This window comes from Capra hircus, chromosome 12 (genome assembly GCF_001704415.2).
Source record: "Capra hircus breed San Clemente chromosome 12, ASM170441v1, whole genome shotgun sequence".
NCBI lineage: Eukaryota > Metazoa > Chordata > Mammalia > Artiodactyla > Bovidae > Capra > Capra hircus.
The window spans coordinates 70,414,591-70,439,809 of record NC_030819.1 but is presented as its reverse complement, the minus strand read 5'-3'; the positions used below and the strand labels follow the sequence as shown (position 1 = coordinate 70,439,809).

Sequence of the window (25,219 nt, the reverse complement as noted above, 5' to 3'; positions counted from 1 at the left end):
AGATCTCTGTTAGAGAAAACACAATTCAATTACGGCATCTGGAAAGCTGTACAGATTGGGTGAAAGTTTCCAGCACCATAAGAATACACATATTATTTCATAAATGTTCTAAAATCGCATAACAGTGTCTGTGCAAATACAGAAAACAGTGTCAAAAAATAGTTGTCCATGATGCTATGAGCAGAGTGTACAAAATAGCCAGAAAGCAATTTTCTCTCATTTCCATCTTGGTTAATGGCTTGGAAAGCCTGTAGTCAGACTTTAACACCTTCCTTCCACTCATTCTTTTGCTCATCAAATCCTACCTGCTATAACTCATATAAGCCTCTCACCATGTTAAATTCAGTTCCATTGTATCAAGTTTAGTTTAGATCACCCAGACCAGCCAATATGTCCAAAATACTGCTCATACAACCAACATAAAAGTATTAACAACATATCTGACTTTCTTTTCATACTAAATCTTTGAAATTCAGTATGTTTTTTATACTTTACAGCATATCTCAATTTAGACTAGCTACACTTCAGGTCATCAGGAGTTCTCAACACTGGCTACACATTAGAATCACTTTTCATTTATTCAATAAGTGACCTTACTAGTTCCAGGGTATGGAGGTGAGTTGGTAAACAAGATAGATCTCGTCAGCCCTCATCTCACATACACATGCCATTAATTCAGTTTCACAGGTTCTCAAACATGCCAGTCCTCTAAAATCCTGTATTGTTATTGTGTTGGTTTTCTTCCTCTTAGACTTTCACCTCTCCCCTCCATCTATTCTTCAATACCCACTGCAAATGTCACTTCTCTCTGAAGTGTACTCTGCTTCCCCAGGCAGTTATTTTTTCCCCTCCATTGTGAGCTTTGCTCATCTCTCTAACACTACCACAGTCTATAGAATTAGAGTCTATGAATTTGTCTCTCCACAAAATCAGGGTGTATCAACCTCATAATTCAGACACACTGGAGTTGAGACCAGTGACAGAGAAACAGTGGAATCACAGTTAGTTTGTGGAAAACCACACACATGCTATCTTAGTTACGCTATGTTATCTGCTATAGTTGCCCCCACCTAAACGACATCTGATTTGCCCACAGACATTCATCATGTGAAGATCGAGAGTCACACATGTTACAGTAGGGAATGTATCACAGAAATGACCAACACCCATTTTCATGCCAGATATGTAACTCAATATAATTAATACCTGGCATCCTAACTTATTAACAGTTTTCTCTAAATTTGGATAGTGGATTCCCTAAAACCTGACTACTTGTGAATCTTGAGACTTTATCCCTTAGGTGTGCATGAAGCTCAGTGTCTTTGAGGGCTTTTTCACCAAGGAAAAGCGAGAATCAGGCTTTGAATTTCTTAACAAAATAGCAACTTTGCTGTCTACTAAAATGATATGAACATATAAACTTTTACAATCAACAACTACTTACATTTAGGTATCTGTTAAAAACCTAAATCTCCAATGTCTACATTCATCTTCTATTAACAGCCTCAAATTATATTAGAGAGAAGAAGCTAAAGAGCTATTCTTATACAAGAACGTATCATTTATTAAGCTGTCATCATAGTCAGTCATGTTACTTGATTTACATATATTTTCTTCACAGTAACACAATAATATGGATATCACCTCCATTTTACAGATAAGAAAAATGACAGTAGCATTAAATAATAATTCCTAAAGTAATGTGTTCAGAATATGAATTCTAGATGTCTGCCCTTTACATTAAGTACAATCCACCGCCAGCTCACATTGATTCATAAGAAGCAACTGTTAAATTTTTAGGAAATGCACAAGCTGTAATTAAAAATTAAATCATCTAAACTAACAAGTAAGTAATATTAAAAACAAAGGCAATAATTATTCAAAACTCATTTCCTAAATATTTTAGTATATTTTCTCTTGTGGTTTATTGTGTGTATGTGTGTGTGTTTGTGTGTATTCCTACACTTTCCAACTCTGTACTCAGTGATACCATTTTAGTAGGTTGAAACTAACCATGATAGGAGTATGTACACCAAAGAAACTGGTAAATCCTACAATTTTTTTTTTTTTTTCTGAGCAGTTGTCAAACATTTACCAGCAAACCACGGGGTCCACTCATTATTCTGATACATTTCATTATACATATTTTGGATCCAAGTCCCTTACATATGTAATACACATGCTTGCTCAGCTCCTACCCAGAAATTCTGATTCAGTAGATTAAAGGTAGAATATCTGCATATGTGTTTTGAAAGAGACCATCTCTCCTCCAAAAGAATTTTGATACATATCACCAGCCGAGAACTACCATGTGAGATTTCTAAAAGGGCTTTACATATCACATCAGACATTAGAAAACTACATACTTAAGACTGTATTCAAATGCCCAAAGATAAGTTTTTACAAGCTACAATATAAAATTGTGACACAGCTCTTTTTTCAGGATCAAAACAGTCATAAGAAAGCTTCTATATTTCTAAAACTATCAAAGAGATTGCTGCTTAAACAATTCATTAGCTTTCATAAAAAGGCTATAATGAGACAACTAGATATCCATATGCAAAAGAATGAGGTTGAGCCCTTCTCTCACACCATAAAAAAAGGACTGGCCAAAAAGTAAGCTTGTATTTTTCCATAACACCTCTGCAAAAACCTGAATGAACTTTTTGGTCAACCCATTAAAGATTAACTCAAAATAGGTCAAAGATTCAAATGCAAGTACTAAAGCTCTAAGATTCTTTGAAGAAAACAAGCATAAATCTTTCTGATCTTGAATCAGACAATAGTTTCTTAAATATGACACCAAAAGCAGAAGTAACAACAAAAATATAAATTGGATTTCATCAAATTAAAAACATTTGTGTTTTAAAGGACACCATCAAGAACATGAAAACACAACCCATAGAAGAATATTTATGCAAACTGTGTATATAAGGGACTTGAATCCAAAATACATAAAGAATTCTTACAAATCAACAATAAAAAGATAACCCAATCTAAAAGTGGATACAGGATCTGAACATTTCTGCAAAGATAAACAAATGGCCAATAAGCACACAAGAAGATATTCAACATCACTAGCAATCAGAGAAATATGTCAAAACCACAATGACGTTACCAATAAAACAGCTATATCAAAAAGTAGGATAACAAATGTTGGCAAGGATGTGGAGTATTAGAAATCTCACACACTGCTCTTAGGATTTAAAATGGTGCAGCTGCTTTGGAAAACATCCCAGCAATTCCTTGAAAGGTTAAATACAGTTACCATATGACTTAGCAATCTCACTCCCAGACATAAACTCAAGAGAAATGAAAACACATGGCCACGCAAAAACCTGTATACCAACGTTCATAACAGCGTTATTCATAAGAGCCAAAATGCAGAAACAACCCAAATATTCACCAACCAATGAATGGATCGACAGAATGTGATATATCAATACGATGGAATGTTGCTTGGCAAAAACAAAGAATGAAATACGGCTACATCCCATAAGCTTTCATGAACCTTGAGAACACTATGCTAAGTCAAAGAAGCCAGTCACAAAAAAACCCCACATGCTATTTGACTCTATTTATATGAAATAACCAGAACAGGCACGTCTATGTGACAGTCTAACTGGAACAGTGCTGGCCGAAGGCTGGTGGTCAATTGAGGGGCCAGGGAAATGATCACCAAAGGTATGGGGTTTTCTTCCTGGGGTGATGAAATTGTTCTAAAACTGACTGTGGTGATGGATGTAGGACTCTTGCGATTTTATGAAAAACCACCCAAGTGTACACTCTAAATGGGTCAACTGTATCTCTATAAACTTGTTGCAAATGCACACACAAGAGCATGATAAATTTCTTTTAAAAATACTTACTTCTAGGAAATTTCCATTCCTGACAAACATCTATCATTTCTTTTAATCAATAAACTACATCATAAACTGTGCTCTCTTTTCAGTTCACTGGCAGGAAATTCACACTAAATTCTGTGATCATAGTTCAGTTTCTGCCACCACCATGCCTTGCCTTCATTGTTTTAATTTAAAAGTGTTCTACTGCAAGCCTTTACAGTCTTTCTCAGGAGGAGGCAGGAATTGATGGCTGGCTAAATTCTGAAAACTTAAGAATACATTTAGATATTCATGATGTCCACCAAGGTACAGAAATCCTATGAAGTGCAGCTGGCGCTTTGCCAATCAGTTCCCATCATCTTAACCAAAAACTAAAATGGTGAAATCATGAATTTTCCCGGAGGACTTTTTTCCTCTAAACTACATTATCCATATAGAACATTATAATGTAATATACACTTATCATACATTTAGCACATAAGATAATATTTAAAATAGAACATATATAATAAATCACTACTAAAATTTAACTTTGTTTCAGGAAATTCATTCCTACCCTAACAGGTGAGGATGACTCCTCTGTATTTCGTTTCTGGGACTCAGAGTCCACATCTTGGCGCTTGTTCTTCATTCTTTCTCTAAGATCCCCTGTAGGTCTTTCTGGTGACCTTTAAACCAAAAAACAAAAACAAAACAAAAAAACAAAACAAAAATCTATATTTATATAACATTTCATAAGAATATATTTACAGAAACAACCCTACAAAACTCTAATTTTTCTACTATTCATGACTACTAAAGTTCAGAAAGGTAAATTTCAGCTTAAACATTAATATATTAAAAATATGAGCATCACTTACAAGTTTTCTCCCAACACCAATCAAAATGCATACATTAAAATTCCATGGGGTGGCAGGTGCTGGTGATAGTAATAAGTAACTATACATGAGCTGAGAGAAAGGATTTGTCATTAACAAATTTCTTTTCCTATTAATCACACAAATATGCTAGTTATATTTGAAAGCAAACAGTAGGAAGGTGAAGTTTTAAACCACAACACTGCAAAATTAATCTAGAAACAACAATATTATTTACACATGTATGTGGTTGGATGCAACATCAACTACTATGAAAATATTTTATGCATCTCAAGAATCAAAGCAAATATAGGAATTTTTAATGTTATTCTTAATTGTTCTTAAATTTGAAATTATTTCAGAATAAAAAGCAGTTGAAAAATTCAAAGTAAGATTTGAATTTTATACTTTTTATACTTTGCTATGGACTGGTTTTATTTAGGAAAAATACATATATTTATATTCAATACTGGTAAAGCTTCATAATTTATACTAGCCATTTGATAAATGGCTGTTCAATCATTTTCACACCATCACTAAGGAGAAAAACAAAGTAAAGATAGAAAACACACTGCCTTAAAAAATATTCCTAGAGCACCATTAAAAGAGGGCAAGAATTATTAAGAAACACTATGGCCTTCTAAAAGATATAAACAAATTATATAAATATTCACATCTATTTCAAGTAATAGTTGATCAATCAACTCCTTTATCAATCACTAATACAAATCACATGGTTAGTGAAAAAATAATTTCAGTCAATTCTTTTTAAGGGATCTCATAACATTCACATTTATATGCACATTATATAGATCTATATTAAATGTTTTACCAGTTAAAGCTGAATTGGTAAATGGAATTTCTTATTAAGAACCAGCACTTAAATGCTTTAAATTATAATTATGTGCACGTCAATTTTATGTACCCTAGTTTCCTTTATATAATAAGACAGTTTATGATAACTTGTTTCTATCCTAAATAGTCCCTAACAGAATTCTCCACATATAGTAAATGCTCAGTGACTTAAATCATTTGTGACTAAACAAGTATTTCTGAAACACAATGCTTTTCTTTTCATCTTTGAATCACATTATGAACTATATTTTTCTTCCTTACAGAAAAAAAAAAACGGAAAATACACAAATACAAAGAAAGTTATCATGGGGGAAATGCACGAAATAGCAAAATTATAACAGAAATCCTTTATTCTAAATCTAGTAACGACACTACTTTTTTCCATTTTAGACAAATTTCTGTGCCCATTTTCCTTACAACCACTTGTATAAAAGTTCTGTAAGTTGATAATAAAAGTCAAAGATGAAATAAAGTATGTACTAAAAATACAGTAATATAAGCAAGACATTAAAATTACTGTAACAGTTTCCCCAGATATGTATTTACTTATACATATTAAACTTATAAAGATTAATTTTCCCACATTGACAGAAAGGACAGATGACAATCTAAATACAAATAAAACAGTATTCAGCATCACAAGTAAACTAAAATGTACAACATTTAAGTGAACAGAAAATCAGCTAATGTTAAGGGTTTGAATTTTAAATTGTATTAAACTTCAAACTCAGTACACATACACAAAAATTCACCCAATTAAAAAACACACCTCCAAAGGTTAATGTGCGGTTTTCATACTGATGCTGAAGCAAAGTAATCAGCACATCCAGTTTTAAGACTAGGTAAATTAGTTGTTTATCAATCAAGTTTAAACTCTAGTGACAATCTTTATGTATGTGACATCTTTAAACACCATAACAAAATCATCATGAGGGAGCCGAAAGAAAAGTAAAAGATTTTTTATTGGGAAGGTCTAATTTAGCCATGCCTTTATTAAAGGCAAAATGACATTCTAAATAGGTAGTATACTTATCCACATATAAATACATACTTTCATCTACCTCAGTATATTGTGATAAGAGATTTGGCTAATGTATTTTAACCTATGAAGCTTGCATTATATTATTTTTTGCAATGAAGTTTTGAATTATGAACATCTTAAAAAGCCAAAAATTATATTCTATTTAAATTTTACTATTTCAAGAGTTGAAAGTAGTCTCTCCTCACTAAAAACAAATCCATGAAACTCTGCCATCTTAAACAGCATTTTAACATATACAACTGGAGAGCAGGGCATGAAAGTAAGCCATACACATATTACAAAAACAAACTTTTGAGCAAATAAATTTTAAAGCAAACATTTTTATTAATCTTGAAATTAATAACTAAAATAATCTTGTCAATCTTGTCTACTGATAAGACTACCACCAAAATATAAAACCTGACCAAATATATGGCAGTATTTCAAATTTTATACTAGATAAATTACAAAAGCAAAAAAAAAAAATTACAATAGCCATCTTCTAATAGCATAGGAACAATTCAAAGTTCTCAATTTACCTTCTATAATTGCTGCTATAACCTTTACCACGGGGTGAAGGGCCATGTACGAATCTACATGTGTTTCCATAGAGGCAGTTGCCAGTCTTCAGCCAGTTACGGCACTGTGTCTAAGAGACAGATATTACTATGTGAATTTCATATTTAGTCATATTTATTTCTGGAAAAAAAAATGCTAGAGGGACAAACTTAAAATAAATGCTATCAAAAATCCAGCTACATTACTCCCCAAATAATGAAAACATCAGGAAAAAGAGGCCTATAAACCCTAATGCCCATCTCACTCCTTTGCTATGAAACACATTTAACCAATATTCCTATAACATTCTATTCACTTTTGTGATATAAATAAGGATCTGAAGAACAGTAATTCAAGAGAACCCCTGTGACTATACTAGTGACAACTCACCTCTGCTGTACTGCCAGTGCTGGGTCCAAGCCTTTCAAATACACTGGGTCTTCGGGATGTGCTATCAGATATGGTCTTGGTATTTTCCACCGTGACCTTCCTTCTAATTTTTGACATTTTGTACTACTTTAACCAAAAAAGAGAGAGGCAAACTGTAAAATTGTTTAGTTTTAAGTATCTGAGCCAATAACTTACAAGTAAATAAGCTGGTAGATAACACTATAAAATTACAAGGGATTTTTCTCAGAAGGAAAAAAGACATAGGAGAGGTCACAAGTAAACAGAGGAACAGAAGAAACTATCTTCTAAGACACACCTTGTTAGTGAATTTGTTAGGACTTTGATTCTTTGGAGCTAGAATTTTACCTCTTCTACAGAATGAATAAGATTCTACTCACACAGTTTCCACAGTACATTCAATTTCAGAAAACACTATAAAAACGTTTATAAGTTCCCTATAAAAGCTGTTTCAAAATTTAGTAATTATCTTTCAAAGAAAAAGTGTGCTATCATTCTCCATCAACTGGTCTACTAGAAAGAAAGCTATGCCAAAAATTTCTTCAGGTTTAAGAATTTTAGAGTAGAAATTGTTTTTTATACAACTTAAGTGATAACATCAGGTTCATTCCAAAAATCAGCCTGGGAGAAAATTTTAAGTATTTTCTTTGTTTTATACAAGCCAAAGATGAACAGTATAATCAGGAATATTCTTTTTCAGTATTATTTAAAAAAAAAAACAAAACAGAAAAAAACCCTCAATATTGATAAAATGACTTTCTTTCAAAATAGGACTGGGTGAATGAACAACTAGAAACAGTGAAGATGTTTTGATAATCTATACTGCACTGACATAAAAGCCAAAGGTGCTAAAAGAAATAAACAGGCTATTTTCCATTATTACTAACAAGAAAAGAAATATGAAATATTCTTATGAAATATGAAAATATTTTACAAAAGCAAATAAAACATTAGAAACTAAAATATACAATCAGGTGATTCAACTGGAAATGAAAATATCAGATAAAAGCACCATGATAAATATTAGAAAACAATCTTAAATTCTAGACCTAGAATAATCTAGATGGTACACTACTGTGGGAAGCAGGCAAGAAATGCCTAAGAGAAAGAAAAGGAACCAACCATATCACACTTTATACACTAAACATTAGTTGAAATTTTGTTAGTATGCAAATGATACTAGAATGAATGATGTCAGCTAAAAAAGTAGAAACTCCATTTGGTAAAGAACTGGTCTCTATAAAGTTTACAATGTTACTGTGATGTCAAAGTGGCCGGGCCGGCCGGCGCCCCAGGCGTCGCGAGTGGCGGTGGGATCCCGCGCTGGTGTTCCTGGGGGCCCAGCCATGACTTGCAAGGAAGTTAAATCACGGTAGTACAGAATCAAAACTTATAAAAAAAAATTATAAACAATGTTTGGTCCAGTTAGATACTTCTTGTCAAGTCACATTTTAAAAAGGTCCAAAGATTAAGGACAACAGTTGACAAACTAACAGATAATGAACCAAAAGAAAAATATATGATATGATACAATATGGTAGTTTTAAAATGGAAATATGTATGATTATTTTCTAATATACAATGTAACCATTAGTTAGGGTTAGAATCAATTTCTAGTGATTCTAAAAAGTTAGAAAGTAACTTTAGAGTAATTACAAATTTTAAAAAATTATGTAGAGCGTCCATAAGTCAACAAGAACATGTTCAACATAAAATCACTTATGTATCAAATGTTCTTCAGCTTCCACACAATGAATATTATCATCTTTGATTTAACTTTTCCTGAGCTCATTCTCAGTCCTAATGTGAATTTATAAAGGAAAAGGTGGGTAAATTCCATACGTACATTTGACTTACTGAATAAAGAACTAAAAGCCAAGATAAGTGGTAAGTGGAGTTGAAAAAGATCTAGAAAATGTAGAGCTTTGATTAACTGAGAAAAACAACTTTTTTATAATTTATAACTGAGATTCAATAAGAAATATGTAACAAGATAAAGTTTTTAAACTTCATCATCTGTTACTATAAAAATATACAGGCATACACAAATTCACATTCACTAATTGAAAAATATTAATAACTTAAAAATTAATGTGTTCTAAAAGTTGATTAGCTATTTCTAGTTACCTGCAACTTGGGAACAGGCACACTATCTCACCACGCTGCATCAAGATGACTAACCCTAACCTTACATTTTTCCTCCCAGTATCAAAGGAAACGATCATGTCTGCCCCCCAAACCTCTATCCCCAACCATACCCTACTTCCAACACACCTTCCCTCTTCAAAAAAAAAAAAAAATCAACAGTAGTGTTTTCCACAATTGGGGTAACAAGCTATTTCTTTGTATACATGAAACACTGGTCATCTATTATCTCTTTTCTTGTCTTTCTGAGGGCTCCAGATATTAACTGCCTCTCTTCCCTGCCTATAACCTGCTGGCTGAATCAGGACCCTCTCCTCCTCTGACCTACTGCTGGGAAGCATGGTCTCACAGCTTCTCTCCCATGTTAGATCCATCCCTAACACAAACTTCGAAGACCTCAAGGGGTTGGGGCTGCAATAGACAATGTAGTGAGGGCTAGTGATCCAACCTTACCCCTCCTTTGTATTGACTCTGAAAGTTTCTTCCCACAGAAATAAAGTAGCTTTCACAGGAGACATCGAATACTACAAGATTCAGCTATAGGGTGATTATCCCAAGAATTTTACTTATGCTACTGTTGAGTCTTCCAACTTAGGGAAGATGAGCAATGAAGTAAAGACGTAGTCACTTCTCTCAGAGAGTCAATAGTACCAAAACATGGCTTAAAATAACACTGAGTTTCAGAAACAGGTCTAGGTTACAGGGAGGTTCTAGACAGAAAAAAAACACAAAACCCTGAGGGAAAAAGTAGAAATTGAAGTTTTCTAATTGATAGAGAAATTTTTCTGATCATCTATCTAGGAACTTCTATCAGTAGTCAACAAATTATCTAACTATTACTATGAAGCATTTATGATTTTGTACAGATAAAATGCCTTAAGCTTGCATTAAAAATATAAAATATATTTTAAATCCTATTTGTCTAAATATACACACACAATCTACTGTACAACAGAAAAGCATTTGCTCATATATATTAATTAAAAATTAGGTTGCATATAATGTGAGAATTAGAATTTTCAATTTAAAGATTTGGCACAAAGAGAAAGACAAACCACAAAAGAATAAAATGTAGATTTGACTGAGAAGGGGAAAATTCTTTCAATTAATATATGAACAGACTTCAATAAGTAAATGCTTCAACGTATATGGGAAAAATTGAGATAAGATTAAAATGTAAATATTAAAGTCTTCCCTATCTCAGAGACTTTGAAGGCTTCCCCTCAGTTTTCAATTTATTCTTTAGTTCTAAGTTGGCATCACCCTCCCACTCACATTATCATGCTTTTCCCAAACACCAGCATTATCAAAGCTACAGTGCCACTGATGAAAGTCTATTGAGTAATTCCCCTATTTTTCCTCTCCATTTGCAGAGAAATAAATATCAGAAGCTTTAATATTTTTTCAACTGAAAAAGAAAATAAGGAGAATTCCCTGGTGCTGCAGTGGTTAGGACCCAGGCTCAATTCCTGGCTAGGGAACTGTGATCAAGCAAGCCACAAGGTGTGGCCAAAAAACAAAAAACTGGAAAACATGGCCACAAAGTTTGAATCTATTAAGACACAACAAAAAGTCTTAATAAATGGGAAATGGCTTCCTTCCCCCCTTAACTTACAAATATCACAATGTATTCATAGCTTCATATTACAAAAATATTTGAGAAAAAAACACACAAATGGGCCTCTTTTTAAACAATTATTTCTGAAGCCTGATAACTAAAACCTTTCAATAAAACATTAGTTCTAGTATTTTCACTTCGATCCACAATTACATCTTTGAGATCTCATCCTCCACTAGCATAAATGAAAGCATGAAAACACTTCAATCTGGATAAGAAGCACCATATTAGGAAACTGTCAAATAACTAAACAATTAAAGCTACAGAATTCCTGGTACCAACAGGAGAATAAATCCCTATCTACTGGCACTCTAAAAGTGTTAAAGATCTCATCATATTTATGTCTTGGTTTTAAAGAAAAAAGTTTATTTGATGCATACTGTGAATTTTTTCTTCACAATTTTAGAATAAAAGAATTTTCATAAACAATCTTGCAGATCGCTTGTATGTGGAGAGACTAAAACAACTTAATAAAAGCAAATTCTGAACAGAACTGTCAGATCTAAACTGACTATGCAAGCATAAGGAAGGCAATATACTAGCGCTGTGTGGAAGACACATTTTGTTAAAAAGACTATGTCAGGAGAGTATCCCAGGCTGGCAACTACTATAAAATGAAACACAACGAAAAAACTACCAAAACAAAGAATAAAAGACACTTTATAAACCAACCAGTTAACATTTCAACTGCTACTAAATATCTGCTGAAATAGCTCCAACTCAACTCTACAGAAAAAGGAGAGCAAGGTGGGGTGGGGGGGTGGATAGGAAAGACTAACGCTGAAAACCAATTCTGTAAATAAATACGCTAAACAACTGCTTTCTATAAGTAAATGTCAGTGCATATTACAATACAAACTAACACCAATGACTGCTAAATTTTCAATAACTTATACAGAAATTAAAACAGCATCCACCTGTGGGATTTTAGTTTTCATTTACAAATATGCAAATCAGATAAACGTGCATATCTTAAAATCTGCAGTCAATGTTCATTTCAAAACACCAATAGTTCGGAGGTGAGAAAGAGGCGTGCACCTGACAAAACTAGATCCTCCCAGATCCCCACAGTCTTAATGTCACAATATTTTTTACAAAATTTTCACAACTATTTTTGCAGACACAAATCGCTACATACCAGCATCTACATTCTTAGTCTCCAGTTGAAATTGTCATGTTATCATCTAAATACTTCATTAAATTCTCAATCATTCGCAAATCAAGAGACATGTCCACAAAACTGTCCAAAATATTGACGCGTAGATTCTAAAGTCAGTAAATTCAAACACTGCAGGAGACCCCGGTAGCCGGCACCACACACGAATGAATTGCCCTGCATAAGCATCTAGGTTTACTGCAACAGTATGTCTGGCAAAACTCTGAAAAATTGAGGTGTGAAGATCCTTCAAAACTTTTAAAATTATTTCTTCAAAAACAAATAAAAAACCTGAAGAGGCTGCACACGCCCACAATTTTCAAAGCAGTTCAAATGATCTGAAAATCTCAGACTATAACCCAATGGCTTGACCCTAGGCTCCACAACCAATATCCTAGCGACAATGCGGTCTCATCAACTCAAAGTTGCAGCCACATAAATTGTTTGCACCTGTTTAGAAAGAGCTGATGCCAAAACATCTGAGCCTCGCCTTTCATCCCGCCTTCCCTGGTTTCTGACAGATAGCTGCCAAAACTACCGAGAGACTGTGAAGACAAACTACTTAAGTAGTTAAATACTACTTAACTCCGAGAATGTTGAGTCGTTATCACTGCCGGGAAATAAGCAAGCCCAAATATAACCAAAAGTAAAGATACCTTTCCTTAAGAGGTCTGGGGAATGCGTGACCATATTTCGGCACCCTTCCATCTCACACAAATGACAATACCACGCAAGAGTTCCCAGGCTCACATTAAATGGTAGTGACCTAGCAAAGTTTTCCGTCTGAATTCACTGGCCCCCTCAGGCAAACGCGCCCGAAACACCTCAGGATGACAGCGAGAAGCCCGGCACGAGCCACAGGGGTCTTCCGCAGAGTTAAGGATGGGACGCTCACGGAGGGCTGAAAAGCCCGGCGTGACCCAAGCAGGAGGGAGGACCGGTTGGCCTCCCTAGCCTGGGCCCGTCCAACCAACCCCTTTCCCCCCGGGACCCACACCAATTCACAGGATTCAAGCTTACCTCCTTCCCGAGCTTCTTTCGCAAGCGCAGTTCGGAGGTGGCACCGCCGCCTCAGCTCCGAGGAGCGGGGGAGGCGACTGTGTCCCCGCGCCCGGCCCCGGGGAGACGACGGCGAGAGGGAGGTGCGCGCGCGGACCCCGGGAACAGGCCCTCGGCTAGCGAGGGACTCCGGGATGGCTGGGAAGCAGAGCCCGCTCGCCGCTTCGCCAGGGTCGAGCCAGCCTGGGACGTAGGGGAAAAAAAAGAAAGAAAGAAAGAGACTGGAGAGTAAGAAAAGACAAGGAAAACACTGTCAGGCCTCAAATCGCCGCCGGAAGTCAAGAGTTTGCCCCGTTCCTCATAAGATCGAGGCAACTTCCGGCCTCCAGATTAGTCGTCAGAGGGCAGGCTCCGCCTCCCTCGTGGACACACCTCCGGGGCGTGAAGTCGGCGCCGAGGTGTTCGGTAAAATCAGAAAATCTGTGCTTTAGCTGAAATCCCTGGAGAAGAAACCAGGAATCCGGGAGAGCAGAAACTCCCACTTTTAAAGTGAATTTAAGAGAAAGAGATTTCTCATTTTATTACATAATTTCTTACAATAAACGGCTATTGTAAATGTGCAGAATGGCACATTTGTTGTCGAAATAACTGCAGCTATTCATTTCCCTCAAAATTTTTACTGAGCAGCTGAACTGGAGAGACGCGCGGTATTTGTTTTGCTTTTCATGCCCCTCGGCCTTCTCAGACAGTAACAGCTGTCGCCTATGACTGTGGAGCAAAAGGCAAGCACGACTGCGTCTTTGAAGGAGCCAGCAGAAATTTACTGTAAATTGTGAGCAGAAACCTTGACTGTACTTCTAACAACCTTCTTTCCTTGTTTAGGATACAATGATCTGCATGAAGTTAGTTATTGAAATTGCTTGAGATGGCTAGTCAAATGTCACGGATCAAGACCCAGTACCTAGCCTCTCACAAATTAAAAAAAATAAAAATGTAAACCCTGGTCGGCGTTAATTTCAAGGTACCGTTTATTTTGTTCTTTGACAAAACCAAGGAATGAGAAAATCTTTGATCAAAACTACTGATAAAACTCAAAAAGAAATGGGTACAATGGTTTGGCTGGAATCAGTAAATTAAAATATGGGAAGAGAGAAAAAATCAAGGGCATTAAACATTCCTGACGACATGAGAAGCTATTTTAGCGACAGCAGCCAGAGCTTCTGAACACGTGGGTCTGATGTAACGCTCAGGCAGCAAGAATCCATATTTCCCTTTATCTCGAAGTTCAATTGTAAACGAATATTTGATACCCAAGTCATAGATCCAGTCGTCTGAACCTCCAGGAGCTAGATCTACAAAAAGAAAAAAAGAAATTACTTTCTGAAATACAGATGTTTCAATAAGGTGGGATTTATTTTTTCTAAAAATGAAAATAGCTTTGCTTTTTTCTGATTATTATATAAGTTTCTGGAAGGAAATAGAGATTGAAGGAAAGCAGTTTAAGGAAGAAAAGAAAAATTATACATGTAACCCTACCAAGAAGTGATGATCACCATTTATATTCTAGTGCTTTCTTTTTCAGTGCATACTTGAACATAATTTTTTTCCCAAATAAATAAAATCATTCTATGCAAGTGGTTCAGTAACATTTCTAAACATAATCTATCCTGAGCAGCTGTATGTATTCAGTTCAGTTCAGTTCAGTTGCTCAGTCCTGTCTGACTCTTTGCGACTCCATGAATCTCAGCACACCAGGCCTCCCTGTCCATCACCAACTCCCGGAGCCCACCCAAACCCACGACCATCGAGTCGGTGATGCCATCCAGCCATCTCATCTTCTGTCGTCCCCTTTTCCTCCTGCCCCCAATCCTTCCCAGCATCAGAGTCTTTTCTAATGAGTCAACTCTTTGCATGAGGTGGCCAAAGTACTGGAGTTTCAGCTTTAGCATCATTCCTTCCAAAGAACACCCAGGGCTGATCTCCTTGCAGGCCAAGGGACTCTCAAGAGTCTTCTCCAACACCACAGTTCAAAAGCATCAATTCTTCAGTGCTCAGCTTCCTTCATAGTCCAACTCTCACAACCATACATGACCACTGGAAAAACCATAGCCTTGACTAGATGGACCTTTGTTGGCAAAGTAATGTCTCTGCTTTTCAATATGTTCTCTAGGTTGGTCATAACTTTTCTTCCAAGGAGTACGCGTCTTTTAATTTCATGGCTGTAATCATCATCTGCAGTGATTTTGGAGCCCCCCAAAATAAAGTCTGACACTGTTTCCCCATCTATTTCCCATGAAGTGATGGGACCAGATGCCATGATCTTAGTTTTCTAAATGTTGAGCTTTAAGCCAACTTTTTCACTCTCCTCTTTCATCAAGAGGCTCTTTAGTTCTTCTTCACTTTCTGCCATAAAGGTGGTGTCATCTACATATCTGAGGTGATTGATATTTCTCCTGGCAATCTTGATTCCAGCTTGTGCTTCTTCCAGCCCAGCGTTTCTTATGATGTACTCTGCATAGAAGTTAAGTAAGCAGGGTGACAATATACAGCCTTGACATACTCCTTTTCCTATTTGGAACCAGTCTGTTGTTCCATGTCCAGTTCTAACTGTTGCTGTATGTATTAATGGGTTCAAATCTACCATATCATTTTTTTTTTTCTGTTTTTTTTTTTTTTTACCATATCATTTTTAATGATCTCATAGCATTGCTCTGTAAAGCTGGTATGATTAATTTTAATAATTATTTAGCTAGAGAGCTTTAGGAGTTTTTTTCTAATTAATAGAAACAACTTTACAATGAACATCCTTGTTTATCCATAATTGCTTCGTTGTTTCTTTAGAATATTCTTTCCTAGAAGCAGATTCTGTAGTCTAAAGGCATGCACTTTTCAATGATGAGCTGCTGCTGCTGCTGCTGCCAAGTCACTTCAGTCTTGTCCAACTCTGTGCGACCCCAGAGACGGCAGCCCACCAGGCTCCCCTGTCCCTGGGATTCTCCAGGCAAGAACACTGGAGTGGGTTGCCATTTCCTTCCCAGTGCATGAAAGTGAAAAGTGAAAGTGAAGTCGCTCAGTCGTGTCCGACTCTTCGCGACCCCATGGACTGCAGCCCACCAGGCTCCTCCATCCATGGGATTTTCCAGGCAAGAGTACTGGAGTGGGGTGCCATTGCCTTCTCCCACTGATGAGCTACCTGTTGCCAAATAGCCTTCAAAAGAATTGAGCAGTCTATACATCCATTAGCTGGGTATGAATATGTCCACTTCCCCTTCCCACACCATCTGTGGGAATCATACATTTCTGGCAATTTTATGGGTAAAAAATAATATCAAATTGTCTTACTTTATATTTGATTGTGAGTGATTTGGACATTTTGATATATTTATTGTCCATCTTTATATTTTTTATCCATTTTCTTTGTTCATTTTTCTTGATTCATTTTATAGATTACTTACAAAACAACATTTATGTTCTTAGCCTTCTGTAATATGTGGTGAATTTTTTGTCTTATTTAGTAATTTAGCTTTCAGTTTGGTTTATGTATCTGGAATTTATGTTGGAGAAAGACATGTTAGTAATCCAAATACACTTTTTTTTCCTAAGCAACTTACCGGTTTTTCCAACCCCAATAGTTGAACATTCTTACCTGTTTGCAATGCCTTCTTTGTGAGATACTAGATGTTGTACATCTGTCTTTCTGTCCTCACTATTCCCTTACTATTGATCTGTCTCTTCCAAGCTGAGTTCCTTTACAATGAATATTCTTATTTATGCACAGTTGCTTCTTTGTTTCTTTATAATTACCATAATTAGAACAATACTGTAACTACAACAGGATTGTAATGTGTTTTAATACTTCGTTGGAGCAGATTCTCTCTTATTAGTCTTATTTTTCAGAATTTTACAAGTTCTCCTACCAAGTATATTTTTTCAAAGTTCAGGGACTTCCCTGGTAGTCCAGTGTTTAACTCCATTGCTGGGGGCACAGGGTTGATCCCTGGTCAGGGAACTAAGATCCCTCATGCCATGAGGCACAGCCAAAAAATTAAAAACAAATAAATAAATGAAGTTCAAAGTTATTTAAGCGTTCATTGGGGCTGCATTAAATACACAAACTAAGTCAGGATAATTGGCGCTTTTTTTTAATATTGCTTTCCCACTCAAAAACCAGTAGGTTTCTCATTTTATTTGTCTTCATTTATGTACACCAGTAAAGTTCTCTAAGTTTTTCATCACGATCATTGGATTTGTATATGTGCACACATATACATTTAACAAAGAATCTATGTACATATGTGTGTGTGTATATATATATATATGTCTGCATGTGTATACATGTATATTGGAAGGGGCAGTTAGAACTTATTTCCACTTATTTTCTTCCTGATTATTTTTGGTATGTAAGTTATAGATTTAAATATGTTTAGTTCATAGTCAGTCACCTTACTCAACTCTTGGATTGTTAATAACATTTTTGGTTGATTTCCTACTGTTTTCCAGGGAGACAATCATATAAGAAGCAAAGTGACCACTTTTCGTCTTTCTAATACCTGTACTTGAATTAATTACACAAGTCTTTCCTGAAGTACTGAAAAATATTGATCAACAGTGCATTAGTTAAGTTACTCATTCAGCAAAAGTTATTATTAATATCTGGCATTTATTCTTCCAACTATATTTTTATGCTTACACATACACACAGATTTGTACTGAATGAATGCGTGCATGAAGATGGAATTATTTCATCAAAACAGGATGTTTCTTCAGAAATTCCTCCAGCCCTGAAGGAACAATAGTAGAGAAGACAGTGGGAATCAAGAAAGGGGTGATTTATGAAAGGAAGCTGTGGCCTAGAGCAAGGACCTGAGTCAGCAAAGGCAGAGACAGACTGTGACAGCAGAAGGCAGAAATATCATGTGGACCAGTCTGGCCTCAGTTTGTCCTGGATTGTCTGGAATGATTGAGGAAGAAGAGGAAGATTCTGAACTTTGTGGTAATAAAGCCTCAAGTAATTTATTCAGTATGAATGTTTTCACTCCCCCTGTAGATCATACCAGTTGAAGGAAATTCTGGGACTTCAAGTATATTATCTCAAAGCCTTTTTACATGCCATTCTCGCTCCCTGGATCTTCCCCACACCTTTGGCAGCCACTTGCAGGGTAGGCCTCACAGACATGTCACCTACCGAGAAAGATCTTCCCAGGCCACCTGGCCTAAGTTGCATCTCTCTCTGGTAGTTATTTTGAAACCTTTGTGCTTATTTAGGAGAAGACTCTTGAGAATCCCTTGGACTGCAAGGAGATCAAACCAGTAGATCCTAAAAGAAATCAACCCTGAATATTCATTGGAAGGACTGATGCTGAAGCTAAAACTCCAATACTTTGGCAACCTGGTGGGAAGAACTTACTCATTGGAAAAGACCCTGATGCTGGGAGGGATTGGGGGCAGGGGGAGAACGGGACAACAGAGGATAAGATGGCTGGATGGCATCACTGACTCGATGGATGTGAGTTTGAGTGAACTCCGGGAGTTGGTGATGGACAGGGAGGCCTGGTGTGCTGCAGTCCATGGGGTCGCAAAGACTTGGACATGACTGAGCAACTGAACAATGACAACAATAAATATGCTTATTTCATGTTCTTCATTATCAATGGGATTATATTATATTTTACTATTTAATTGTTTACATCAGAGATTGGCAAGATTTTTCTATAAAGAACCAGATAATTAATATTTTAGGCTTTGAGGGCCACGCAGTCTATGACACAGCTACTTAATTCCACTGTCATGAAAGTTATATAGACAATATGCAAGTGAATGAGTGTAGTGTGCTCAAATAAAACTATTTGTGGACGTTGAAATGTGAATTTTATGTAATTTTCACATGTCACAAAATCTTATTCTTGTGGTTTTCTTCAACCATTTAAGAAATAGAAAAACCATTCTTAGCTTACAAGCTATCCCAAAACAAGCAGTGGGCTAGATTCGGCCTGTGGATTATAGTTTGCTGATGGCTTGTTACATGCTTATTTTCTGTTTTCTCTTCTCTTGTCCCACCCCCCAGTTTCAAAAAGAGCTAAATTGTTTGTTATTCCCTCTGTGGATACAAAGGAATCCCTCAATAAACACCTCTCAGCAGAGATTAATATATTTGTTAAGAACTTGCCACATACCTGTTCTCATCAGTGTGATATAAACAAAGGATGTTCAACTCCAGCGTGCCATGAGCTATACTCTTGGACACAGGTTGTCACTTAAAAGCATCTGATGTAAATGGCATTCCGAGATTTGTACAGTGTTCAACCTGCACAACCTTACATGGTGGCCTTGGGCATCTTAAACATTCTTTTGAACTTGTATGACCTTTTCTGCTTCAGTCAACTAATGTGATACCAATTCTATAATCCCTACTCTATAGGAAAGAGCGTAATTTCTTAAGAGTCATTTTGGTTCCTTTTTAGTATGTGTATTAATGTAGCTTTGTTCAACAATGTCATAGCTATTATTCTTCCATTTCCAATTGTTATAATCCAATTGTCTTATGTGTGACCATGTTTTAAAAGATTCCACTTAGAAAAATTAAACCCACACAGAAAAACCAAACACAAATTTCTTTAGTACGTCACAGCCCCCCAAGATCTGAAGAAGAAATACTTACATAAACTTTCTGAACCACTGCCATGTGTATATCTGATATTTCTATGAATATTCTCCATAGCGTAGACTGCTTCTTGGGCCACTAGAGACTGAAATCAACAGAATATGGAATTTCAGCTAATGTGCAGCTTTAAAAGAAGACAGGTACACGTTTCTAAAAGAAAAGCATATAGTACTTGAATCAGGCTGTAGATATGAAGAAACAGCAGAACGGTTGTTGTCAGGGGCTGGGGTGGAGGCGGGAAGAAAATGGAGATACTGGTCAGTTATATGGTGAACAATTTCTGAGGATCTAAAATACAGTCTATGACTCTAGTTAACAATACTATTTTACATACTTAAAAGTTGCTAAGAGAATAGATATTAAGGGTTCTTACCACAAAAGAAAAAAGAATTATGTGAGGTGATGAATATATTAATTAACTTTATTCTGATCATTTCACTGTATATATATATGTATCAAATAATCACACTGTACACTTTAAATTTACACAAAATTGAAAGTCAATTATATCTCAATAAAGCTGAGGGAAAATGGTATAATGAAAAATCTGCCTTTACCCAAAAGGTAAATTGAAAAGAATAAATTAACTTTCAAAAATGTTTTTCTCTTTATGGAAATCACAGTTGGGTGGCTACAAACACAGATCCTTCCAATATAATAAAATTATTTATTTTATTCATAAATTCATTATTTATTTGTTTATTTGTAAAACAAAGCCTACATAACAAAGTTATGCTGTAAGACATAACTATATTTCAAAGACAAACAACGAGGCAAAATTATCACCAAGCTTTAAACTCAGCTTCTCTAAACAATACGCACATCTCAGGTAATGGATGATTCCCTCCTCATCCTTCTCACGCACTCTATTTCTTTTTTTGTGTAAAATGTGCAAAGACTCATCAAATAAAAAAGATTATATCCCTGGAGTGCAGCAAGATGGTAACTAAATTCACTGTTCCATTATTTTTGTTTCTAGCTTATGCAGATCTTTCTGAAACTGGCACAAGCATTATAGTATTTACTGTTGCACCTTTGAATGACCCCAAGGAATATCAGTGGATATGATGCTGTGTCACCCCCTGCTCAAAATAAGTTTCAATGGAACTACATGATCTACAGAATAAAATGTAAGTTTATTCTGACATTCAAACAAGCCAACTGTTCTTCACAAATGGACCTCATCTGCTTTCTGAGGGATCAACTTCCTTTTCTTGCCCCTACATTTCCCTGAACGTAATTCCTGTGGGGAAGCTATGGCCTCTGCTTAGAAAGTCTTCTCCTCCCTGTCCACTTATATAAATCCTATCTTTCAATATTGCTGAAACTGTACCTGGTCCTTGACTTCACTAGCACTTTATCACTCCTTCTTCTTTACAGTATGCTACATCTTCCGTTCCGTTCAGTTCAGTCACTCAGTCGTGTCCAACTTTTGTGACCCCATGAACCGCAGCACGCTAGGCCTCCCTGTACATCACCAACTCCCAGAGTTTACTCAAACCCATGTCCATTGAGTCGGTGATGCCATCCAACCATCTCATCCTCTGTCGTCCCCTTCTCCTCCTACCCTCAATCTTTCCCAGCATCAGGGTCTTTTCAAATGAGTCAACTCTTTGCATGAAGTGGCCAAAGTATTGGAGTTTCAGCTTCAACATCATTCCTTCCAAAAAAATCCCAGGACTGATCTCCTTTAGGATGGACTGATTGGATCTCCTTGCCGTCCAAGGGACTCTCAAGTCTTCTCCAACACCATAGTTCAAAAGCATCAATTCTTTAGCGCTCAGCTTTCTTTATAGTCCAACTCTCACATCCATACATGACTACTGGAAAAACCATAGCCTTGGCTAGATGGACCTTTGCTGACAAAGTAATGTCTCTGCTTTTTAATATGCTATCTAGGTTGGTCATAACTTTCCTTCCAAGGAGTAAGCGTCTTTTAATTTCATGGCTGCAATCACCATCTGCAGTGATTTTGGAGCCCCCCAAAATAAAGTCAGCCACTGTTTCCACTGTTTCCCCAGCTATTTGCCATGAAGTGATGGGACCAGATGCCATTATAAGTCCTCAAGGTGGAGACTTTATCCCCTCACTTATCTGTTTCCCTCTGAATGAATTAATAAGGCCACCCTTATAATAAATGTAACATGCTTGAATCACCCCAAAACTATCCTCCCCACTGATCCCTGGTGCCAAAAAGGTTGCGGACCACTGCCTTAGAGCAGAGCAATCTGTAACATTTGCTAATGCATGAGCTCTCTAACCATATAATATTCTCTTAAAGGGCAGGGCCCTGCCCAATACTTCTTTCAGTGTCCATCAAACACAGTATTTTACACGTAATTACTCAACAAACAGTTGTGATAATAGCAGTCCAAAAATAACTCAGAATCACATTAAATCTGTTTCCAGATCATGATAAATACCCTCTCACTTCTTCAATCACCAATCAAGGAGCTTTCCTTAAAAATTTTCCCTTGAGAAGAAAAAGGAATCCTAAGTATCAAGTATGTTTCTGTTCTAAAGGAGTTATTTTTAGCAACTGCAAATAACTTTACGTTTGTCATCAGGAATCGCTGGCCCCTAACATGGCTATAGTTTATTCTGTTAAGAGAACCAGGACAAAACAAGTCAATGAGGAATAAACTACTACATAAAGATCAGAACTTGGGCAAGAGCTGGAATGTTGCCATAGCACTTCCATTGACTAGAGAGCATCTGGGGTGATGGCTTGCTCAAACCTAACCACAATCCATCAAGAACCCTTGCATCCTCATCTTTCGTCATTTTACCCAAGCATAGAATATCTGACCGAAGAGTGGTTGAGGGACTAGCAGGCTGTGTAAGTCCTCTTTGAACTCACCGTACCACCCACTGCATTCCAAAAAAGGAGGGATGGTCTTGCCTCAATGCTGAAATTGGAGTTGCTTTTAATAGGACCAAATCCCTGCAAGTAAGGGAGGTCAGTATAAAAGCAATTCCCAATTCTAATATCAGATCAGTAAGTATTGTGCTAAGACTTGACCTGTGGCAGGCTGGCATAGAAAACTAGTCACCACAAACAGACCAATAATTCCAGAAAGTCTTGTCCTTGGCTTCATATGCAGGTCAGGTCAAGGTGGACTGGTTCCCTCCTGACATCCCAAGAGCTTGTCTGACGCTTTCCTAGGTAGCCCCTCTGCTGGACAGAAGTTCATGTCCTCAGAGGAAGGCTCAGTTCTTCACAATCTTTCAATGAACCGTGGCCCAGGGTGACTCTCAAAAGAGTTAGATCAAGATAGAAAGCATCTGTCCCCCTTCGTACTCTATGGGAGAATAGTTTCCCCCACAAGTTTTCGATTCTTAAACTAAGTATTATTTTACTTATGAAATGCTAACAAAAAATGAATTAAGCAGCACTTACCAGCTCCTCGTGGTCTTTGCTTCTGCTTCGGCTGTAGGAATACGGAAACACTATCTTCTGGGAGTAGGAATGCATGCTGATATATGCTTTTATGTGCTTGATATTTCTTCTCAAGAAATCAGCCACCGCCTTCACTTCTGGTTCCGACTCAGGGTAAGTTCCACAGTAGATTTCTGAGCACGAGGAACTTGAGGCACCCTCCCCTGGAGTGAAATCGATGGAGTGGAATTATAAGGGGCTACACTTCCTATTTATGACCTCCCTGGCAATGTATTCTCCTAATATCTCGGGAGTAACATTTTTAGATAAACGGATTTGGTTGAGAGCTCTAAACGTGTTTGTGACAGTGTCATCAATGCTCTGTACCCCCAATGCAGGGCGCCTGGAGCTCAGTCCCTGTCAGGGAACTAGATCCCACATGCAGCAACTAAGAGTTCCCATACCAAAACTAAAAGAAAGGGAAAACAAAGAAACCACGTGCCAGAGTGAAGAGTGAAGATCCTTCCTGAGACAACAAAGACCCAGTGCAGCCGAATAAATAAATAATGATTTTTTAAAATGTTGTCTGTGTTTATTTTGAATTCAAAATTTATATGCCCTCATAGCAAACGATCCACCAGTTGTGGCCTATCTTGCTATCTTGCAGCCTCAAGAAAGTGGCTGTGAGAATGTCAGAAATGCCAGCTCTGCCTCTGAATGTGTGGTTACATGAGAGAAATAAGCCCCATCTTCCCCAGTCATTGTAAGGCTGGTTTTTCTGATGTGTATAGTTTGGTTGCTCTTGTGCTCAGTTGAGTCAGACTCTGTGAGACACTTTGGACTATAGCCAGACAAGCTCCTCCGTCCATGGGATTTTTCAGGCTAGAATCCTGGAGTGGATTGCCTTTTCCTTCTCCAGAGGATCTTCCCGACCCAGGGATCAAACCTACTATGTGTCTTGCGTCTCCCGCACTGCAGGCAAATTTCTTACTGCCGAGCCATGGGGAAAGCCAGATGTGTGTAGTTTAAAAATCACTAATGGACATAGCCCACAGTAGAAAAGTCTCACTTGGGAACTCAGGTCTGCTGTCAGTGCTTCTTCTAACCTGCTAAAAAGATCAGTAAGTAAAATGGGATGGCAATATTTGGCGCTAGAATAATGCATGTCTATTCCTTTGAGAAATTAGAGTAAGCATCATTTTAGATGGCAGCCTGACTCTTAACACTTCTCTTTTCTGTACCTAAGTCAAGGGTTGGGGCCCAGGGAGCCACCTCTGTCCCCAAAGATTATCTCTTCTTGAAACAGTTTATTAGCCTCAAATTGCCTCCTTCACTTGTGTTCTGCCAATCAGAATCCCTCCACTGATAACTTGAAGTGGAAATGCAGTTTCTAGTTTCAAGCTGCTTTCTTGAAAACAAAGAAGATAACAACAATAACAGTTCCAGTTGACTTGCAAAGAACACAAGTTGTATGTCTGCTAAAACTTATAGGGAATATCTCATTCAATCTTCACAGCAAATCTATGAAGCAAATGCTGTTGTTTTAGGAGATGCAAATTGGGCATTAGGGGTGGTAACCATTGTTTATAACAGATGCTATGGAGCATACTGTTAATCAGCCTATTGCTTGATTTCAATCTTGGCATTGCCATTTAGTAGTTATCTGGCTTGGGTGATTTTTTTTTTAACCTATGAGTCAAAAGTTGATGTAATCCAA

The 25,219-nt window shown here is 36.9% G+C and overlaps 2 protein-coding genes across 5 annotated transcripts in view; both read right to left on the bottom strand.

The window, feature by feature from the left end:
• ZC3H13 (zinc finger CCCH-type containing 13) overlaps positions 1–13,828 on the bottom strand; it is a 98,472-nt gene extending 84,644 nt beyond the window's left edge. For 2 of the 4 annotated variants that reach the window (XM_018056760.1, XM_018056761.1), the window contains exons 1-4: positions 13,484–13,828; positions 7,527–7,652; positions 7,118–7,227; positions 4,402–4,513 (exon numbers count right to left, since the gene is read on the bottom strand). In XM_018056760.1, coding sequence (XP_017912249.1) covers positions 4,402–4,513; positions 7,118–7,227; positions 7,527–7,643 — 339 coding nt within the window. In that variant the 5' untranslated portion in view covers positions 7,644–7,652; positions 13,484–13,828. The remainder of the gene's footprint in view (positions 1–4,401; positions 4,514–7,117; positions 7,228–7,526; positions 7,653–13,483) is intronic. The other 2 variants (XM_013968205.2, XM_018056763.1) reach the window with 2 other exon arrangements.
• CPB2 (carboxypeptidase B2) overlaps positions 14,473–25,219 on the bottom strand; it is a 70,608-nt gene continuing 59,861 nt past the window's right edge. Inside the window, exons 10-12 of the mRNA XM_005687437.3 lie at positions 23,524–23,726; positions 20,121–20,208; positions 14,473–14,814 (exon numbers count right to left, since the gene is read on the bottom strand). Coding sequence (XP_005687494.1) covers positions 14,630–14,814; positions 20,121–20,208; positions 23,524–23,726 — 476 coding nt within the window. The 3' untranslated portion in view covers positions 14,473–14,629. The remainder of the gene's footprint in view (positions 14,815–20,120; positions 20,209–23,523; positions 23,727–25,219) is intronic.